Source organism: Symphalangus syndactylus, chromosome 20 (genome assembly GCF_028878055.3).
Source record: "Symphalangus syndactylus isolate Jambi chromosome 20, NHGRI_mSymSyn1-v2.1_pri, whole genome shotgun sequence".
NCBI lineage: Eukaryota > Metazoa > Chordata > Mammalia > Primates > Hylobatidae > Symphalangus > Symphalangus syndactylus.
This window is the reverse complement of record NC_072442.2, coordinates 53129912-53137394: the sequence shown is the minus strand read 5'-3', so window position 1 is coordinate 53137394 and position 7483 is coordinate 53129912. Positions and strand designations below refer to the sequence as shown.

Genomic DNA, 7483 nt, shown 5'->3' with positions numbered 1-7483 from the left:
CTGACTAGAAATGTATGGATCTTGCCTCGGCTCCTCCTATCCAGGAAGGACCAAGGCGATGAATAAACAGGTAAAACAGCTAAAACTTTACTGAAATGTTGAAGGGAAAGCACTGGAGTGCAGTGGGGGAGTGGAGAGGCAGCTGAGGTGATTGGAAATCCAGGAGAGCAGTGCAGAGTTACCCAGCCTCTGCAGCCCCACTCCCCGACCCAGCTTCAATCAGCCTGGAGACAGGAGGGACTTCCCCTTACAGGAAAAAGGTAAGCAGAACAACTCCACCAGCCACCACTGCCTTACCCACAGTCCTTACTACAGGAGAATGCCACAGTCCTTGAAAGCCCTGAACCTAGTTTAGAGACCTGTTGAAATTCTTGCTACTGCACTGCTCTGGATTAGGAACAGAAAGTATGTGCTCCCAACCTCCACTCACCCATTGTGAGCCAAGCTGTGGCATCAGCAGCGCTGTGCCATCTTGAGACTACAGCCACCTCTGGAGTGCACCGTCCTGTGGGGTCAGTAGCCACTGCACCTCTGCAGCATCAGGGCCCCATCTTCTTTCTACAAATCTCACAAGGGTGGCTAAACTCCATAATCCCACTGTGCATAGATTGGGCTTAGGACCAACTGTGATTCTGGTCCTGCACAACAGAGAAGACGACCCCAACCATCTGTACTTTGAGACAGAGGAACCATGTGGCAATCCCACCCAGGGCAAATATGCTCTTGAGCCGGCCAAACTGCTGACCACCATCCACAAAGCAGAAGAGGTCCCTGAGCCACCAAGCAGCTGACATGCTGCTCTGTCAGCAGAATGGCTATACTTCTGTGCCCACAGCCTGAGAAACAACGCTGTGGTACCCACTCCCATTGTTGACATGCCCTTGTCCTGCCCAAAGGCCCCACACCCGTGATCAGGGCCTATGATGCAGCATTGTGGCTCGCTTCCTGCAGACATGCCCTTTAGTCTGGCTGACCAGCTGTCCAACCACATCCCAGGCCTGAGAAACAATCCCACAGGGTGCCCCTGGAAGGCACACCCTAAGGGTGATCCAGTAGCTGTACCCCCACATTCCCAGCCTGAAAAAGCCTTTCAGGCCACCCCTGGCCAACCAAGAAGCTATGAGCCCACATCCTGAACCTGAGAAAAACCCTGTGGGCCATGCTTAGCAGACATGCACCCAGGCCCGCTCAGAAGCCATGTGTCTGTTCAGGGCCTGAGAAACAGCTTCACAGGCTGCCCCAGGCAGACACCCCCCCAGGTCAGCTGAGTAGTGTGCCTACATCCCAGGCCTGAGAAACAGTCTCATAGGCCACTCCAGGACACACATCTCCCGGCCAGCCAAGCAGCTTTGTGCCTTTGTTGCAAGCCTAAGTAACAGCCCCACAGGCTTCGCCTAGAAGACATGCTCCGAGGACAGCCAAGCAGCTGTGCGCCTGTGTCCAGGGTCTGAGAAACAGTGCCACAGGCCACCACTGGCAGGCACCCTCTAGGCTGGCCAAGCAACGACGCATTCATGTCCCCACCCAGAGTTAACAGTCCCATAGCCCCAACCCCAGTGAGCCAGACTCCAAGTTGGCTGACCCACCATGGGCACACATGAGCCCCTGACTTGAGAAACACCCCTGTGCAAAAGCCACATGACCGCCATCACCACCTCTTAGCCTATGCCACTGAGACATTCACAAATGTCACTAGCATTTTTTTTTTTTTGAGACTGAGTCTTTGTCTGTCACCCAGGCTAGAGTGCAGTAGCATGATCTCGGCTCACTGCAACCTCCAACCTCCGCCTCCTGGGTTCCAGTGATTCTCCTGCCTCAGCCTCCCGAGTAGCTGGGATTACAGGTGCCTGCCATCGCTCCTGGCTAATTTTTGTATTTTTATAGAGATGGGGTTTCACCATCTTGGCCAGGCTGCTCTCGAACTTCTGACCTCATGATCCACCTGCCTCAGCCTCCCAAAGGATTGGGATTACAGGAGTGAGCCACTGCACCCGGCCCGTCACTAGCATGTATTACAGCTGAAGAAACTTACATAGAGAATACACTACTGCATCCACCTAGAACGAAAGCCAACACACTCCATTGAAGCAACACCCCAAGACCCATATGAATAAATCTTTCCCTACAGAACCTACTCCATGAAATTGGAAGAGGTGATTGTTTCATCATATGTGTGTAAATCAATGTAGAGCTGGCTGCAGTGGCTCACGCCTGTAATCCCAGCACTTTGGGAGGCTGAGATGGGCAGATAGCTTGAGTTCATTCAGGAGTTCTAGACCAGCCTGGCCAAAATGGTGAAACCCTGTCTCTACTAAAAATACAAAAATTAGCCTGGCATGGCAGCACATGCCTGTAACCTCAGCTATTCTGGAGGCTGTGGCAGGAGAATCCCTTGAATGCGGGAGGCAGAGGTTGCCATGAGCCAAGATCTCACCACTGCACTCCAGCCGACAGAGCAAGACTCTGTCAAAAAAAAAGGAAAGAAAAGAAAGAAAAAGAAAGAAAGAAAGAAAGAAAAATGTAGAAACACATGAAACATGAAAAAGCAAAGAGCATAACACCTCCAAAAGAACACAATAATTTCCAGTAACAGATGCCAATCATAAGAAAATATACAAAGTTCCAGCTGGGTGCAGTGGCTCACGCCTGTAATCCCAGCACTTTGGGAGGCTGAGGCGGGCGGATCATGAGGTCAGGAGATCAAGACCATCCTGGCTAAGACGGTGAAACCGTGTCTCTACTAAAAATACAAAAAAAAAAAAAATTAGCTGGGCGTGGTGGTGTGCGCCTATAGTCCCAGCTACTCGGGAGGCTGAGGCAGGAGAATGGCATGAACCCGGGAGGCAGAGCTTGCAGTGAGCTGAGATGATTGAGCCACTGCACTCCAGCCTGGGCGACAGAACGAGACTCTGTCTCAAAAAAGAAAAAAAGAAAAAGAAAAAAAGAAAATATACAAAGTTCCAGAAAAAGAATTTAAAATAATAATCTTAAGGAAACAGTGGAATTCAAGAGCATACAGTTACAAAACTCAATGAAATCAAGAAAATTCATAATTTGAATGAGAAATTTAACAGAGATATAAAAAAGAACCACACAGAAAACTTAGAACTGAAGAATACAGTGAATTAAATGAAAAATACAATCAAGACTCTAACAGCAGACTAGATCAAGCATAAGAAACAATTTTTGGGCCAGGTGTGGTGGCTGATGCCTGTAATCCCAGCACTTTGGGAGGCCAAGGTGAGTGGATCACCTGAGGTCAGGAGTTCGAGGTCAGCCTAGCCAAAACGGTGAAACCCTGGTCTCTACTAAAATTATAAAAAAATTAGTTGGGCATGGTGGCGGGCGCCTGTAATCTCAGCTACTCGGGAGTCTGAGGAGGAGAATCGCTTGAACCCGGGAGGCGGAGGTTGCAGTGAGCCGAGATCGCGCCACTGCACTCTTGTCTGACGACAGAGCGAGACTCCGTCTCAAAGAAAAAAAAAATTCTGCTCTATAACTTCACTTTTAACATTGTTTAGTTTTTTTGTTTTGTTTTTGTTTTGAGAGAGAATCTCGCTCTGTCGCCCGGGCCGCTCCGGACTACGTTTCCCAGGAGCCTCGGCGCGCACTTCCGCTTCCGGCCCCTTTCTCTGGAGGAGCTCTGCGCGTGGCGGGTCTGTGTCCTCCCTGTCACCCCGAGCAGAGACCCTCCCTGTGTCTGGACAGGGGAGGAGCAGACGCTGGACAGGGTATGTGTGTTCAGCAGTGGATTGTCAGACTTGGGGTCCCGGCTGCTCCCTTTTGGGCCTCTCCCCGGGCCCGCTGATCTGACTGTAATTCCTTCTGCTGGAGCTAGGGTTCGGCCACCTTGACGCGCCCCCTCTGCCCCTGGAGCGTGTCTTTGAGTTTTGTGTGTGTGGGAGTGGGGTGTATGTGTGTTTCTTATCCGAGACACTTCCGGGTCGTTTGCTTGGAAACCGGCTGAGGGGCCGCATAGCCTGGAGCATTTGGTTGGAAAGTGAGGCAGGTAGCGCCCAAGGCTCCTGTACCAGGGCCAGGTTAGGCACCAACGCTTCCCTTATGTCTCTGCAGCCTGCAGTGTGGTGGAACCGTTTTATAGACTGACAGTGTGAACGTGGGAGGGGATGGATATCAGAGATCCGTTTATCCACATTTTCAGAGAGTGGTATTGCTCTGATGGTGAGTGTAGGCAGGTTACTCTCTGTGTCTCGTGTTCTTTACCTGTAATTTGAGGTTTGTTGTACCTACTTTTAAGTGGTGGTTGTGAGGATTAAATGGAATTTTGACATGCAACAGTTGACACAGGGCCAGACACCAAGTAAGGGATCAATCGCTTGTCGCTTTTATTAATAGTAGGCATCCATCTCCCCATTTGTACGTAGGAAGGAAACACCCAAAAATGAAAAGTAACTTGTAGGTCACCCAGCCAGCTAGCACATAGTGGAAATTAGAATCCAGGCACTCCCAGCAGGGCACTTTCCACCACCCTGCACGTTTGTATTCATCAGGCACAGTATCTTTACTGTTGTCTGTAACTAACTGTCTATGTTCCCAGTGTCTGACTCTGCAGGGCCCTGGTGGTATAAAGGTACTGAGACTTGCCAGTGTTTAGGGCTTCCTGAAGATTAAATGGCTGCTGAAGTTCTTGAGTTTAGCTTTAGCTCGAAAGATACTGCGTCAGACTGCGTTCTGAGTACAGTCTCAGAGAATGAAAAAAGAAATACAATGAAAAAGGGGAAAACTTCAATCCAGAACCTCTTGCCACAGTTTCTGGGAGAATGCTGGCAATTCCCAGGAAGATACGTGGAGAACGGAAAGGTTGCTACACCCAAATAGTGACGCAAAGGCTGTGATTATGGAGGATTGGACCTGCAAACTCCAGAACAGAGGTAAGAAATAGAAATAAAGGGTCCTGCCATTAGCCGAGAATCTACAGTGTGCACACACAACCTCGTTTTAGTTTTTCTGTACAGCAACCTTGTAAAATGTGTGTGGGCAGCACAGAGACCTTGGGCGAGTTAACAGTTTCCTCATCTATAAATAGTGATTTATGGAAAGCACCTAGTGAGTGTGCGAAGAATGGTAGTGATTTTACTAATATCATTCCCTTTTAATTTGAAACTCTGAAAAAACAAGATACCTTACTTCCGTACTCTTTCCGTTATACCACCTGCCTTTCTGAAGGATGAGGGGGGATAAGTCAGACTCCTTGGAAGAGGAGAAAGAAATAGGTATGGAGAGGCTGATGATTTGATTTGGCATTATAGCACATGGGAGAGCCCTAGTCCCTTGAACCTTCTATGAGCTCAGGGCTGGAGCTGGGGCCTGCGTCCCCAGGGTCCGTGGCCCTGCTGCTCATTTCTGGCGGAATTAGAGACTGCTCCTTGGCTCTCCTTCAGTTTTCTCTTAAAAAGTGCTTTCTCTTAAGGAGATACAAAGGGATGCCCCAGATTAGAAGGGACTTCCATAGTCTATCTCTAGTCTGTTTGACTTTCCTATAATATCCTGCCCTCAGGCCCTCTGATTTCTGGAAGTCCTGGAACTTAGGAGTTCCTAACTCTAAGGAACTCTACCTTAGCCCCCACTGATTGTCAGTGTCCAGTACAGGGAGGGGACAGGCATCTTGTGGGGAAGTTGGGATTTGGGAGTATGACCAAATGTATTGATCATACCTTTTTTTCCTCGTAAAACAAAGTATAGAAAGAAAGTGCCATAAAGTCTTTGTTAATGTTCATATGCAGAAAATATTGAGAATAATAATTAACTGATGATTAAATGACCTTTCCTGAGTGCTTATTCTGTACCAGGTACTGGTTTGGGCCGTTTATGTGCATTAACGCACATTGTAGCAACGTAGGTACCATTATATTCTCTTTTTTAAAATTAGGAAACTGAAGCCCAGAAGAAACTTGGCTATGGTTATACAGTGCCAGAATGTAAAGGCAGCAGGCAGGCAGACTGCAGAGCCAGAGTTCCAATGACAAAGGATTACAGGAGGAATGAATTCTACAAAATTGTGAAACCCTGTACTTGATAAGAGGCCTAAAAGAACTACTTCTTCCCCCAAACAAATCCACAAGGAGGTTTAAGTACTGCTTTTTGGAGATGGGTGGAGAGAGGATTGAGGAAATAATAAACTGTAAAATATCAGGAAAATATAGAATGATATGTAGAATACGATAAATAGCATGTAACTCTACTACCTGGAGATAAGCACAAAGAGATGCTCAAAGGTAATAGGATCAGCAGTTCTCTCCCTACAGGCAAAAAAATCAAAATGGAGAAGTAAATTATGAGCAGAAGGTTGCTTGTTGGGCATAGAATCAGATCAAGGGAATTTGGGGCTCATTCATTAATTCATTCACAATACTTAGGGACTGCTGTCTGCCAAGTACACTGTGCTTGGTGCTTAGGATGCAGTGGTGAATGATACGACACATGCAATTTAGTGGAGCGTGTGTGGTGTAACAGGCCTGAGATGGCCACAGACTCACCGTGGGCCTGGAATACTCATGATGGGGTGGCTAAAGGTGTCTATGACCATGACTGCTGGGGTGGGCACTGCTGTCTTTTGCTGCTGTGACTCCCTTTTTCTTGTTCTATAAAATTGGTCACTTTCTCCATTTGTGAATAAAGGAGTTGAGCCTGGAGGTCTTTAAGCACCTCTCCAACTGTAACATTGCACTTCGTGTTTTGTTTTAGGGTTTTTTGGTCCCAGGGAACCTTGTTTTTCAGAGCAGTGGCTCATGCAGATCCTGAGCCCAGTTAAGCATACCTTTCCCTAAGTTTATGTTCATTCTATCCTCTGAGATTATCTTTGAAGTCTCATTACATAGATGTCTGTAAAATCCTTCAAGCTATGGACAGCCAAGGTCACAGGCACATTTTGTCATAAGTGGCTGTTTCTAAATTCATAGGTTTGAGATACATAAAGATAAACCAGGTTCCTTTATGTCGATTTCCTTCCAGTTCTGCCCTCTGAGGACCCTGCCCTTTCCCAAAAGGAGTATCTTGAGAAGGAAAATATGGCTGCTCTTTGCCAGACAGCAGAGTCCCAGGTGAGTTGGGGATTTCCCTCTCTTCTCGGAAATTTTATTTTAATTGAGTTGGGGATTTTCCTCTCTTCTCGGAAATCTTATTTTAATTCCTGAGGCAAATTTCTTTCTCTTAGCATGAAGCTTGTCAACCACATTAGCCACAGCAGTTTGAAAGGAAAGGATCAAGCGGGTGGGATGGACTGCCAACGAGATGGTGTTTGAGTGTTCCTCAGTTGTATGGCAGTAGGAGTGAAAGTCAGGAGGCTTGGTAGCCTCGCCCATCAGTTGGCAGTGTAGAGAAAGGATGGTGGGGGCGGGGTGGGAATGAGGCCTCTTTAGCAGATAATTGAGGAGCATGACTCCTAGAACATGGTTGGGTGGGAATCAAGCTGCTTTTCGTTCACTTGAGACATTTGGCGTAGATAGGTAAAGGCACGTGAGGC

At 47.7% G+C, this 7483-nt stretch overlaps 1 protein-coding gene across 1 annotated transcript in view; it reads left to right on the top strand.

The window, feature by feature from the left end:
- Positions 1 to 3615: 3615 nt before the first annotated feature.
- Positions 3616 to 7483, top strand: part of TRIM16 (tripartite motif containing 16) — a 51720-nt gene continuing 47852 nt past the window's right edge. Inside the window, exons 1-3 of the mRNA XM_063629361.1 lie at positions 3616 to 3731; positions 4771 to 4892; positions 6973 to 7061. Of these exons, the coding sequence (XP_063485431.1) occupies positions 4859 to 4892; positions 6973 to 7061 (123 nt within the window). The 5' untranslated portion in view covers positions 3616 to 3731; positions 4771 to 4858. The remainder of the gene's footprint in view (positions 3732 to 4770; positions 4893 to 6972; positions 7062 to 7483) is intronic.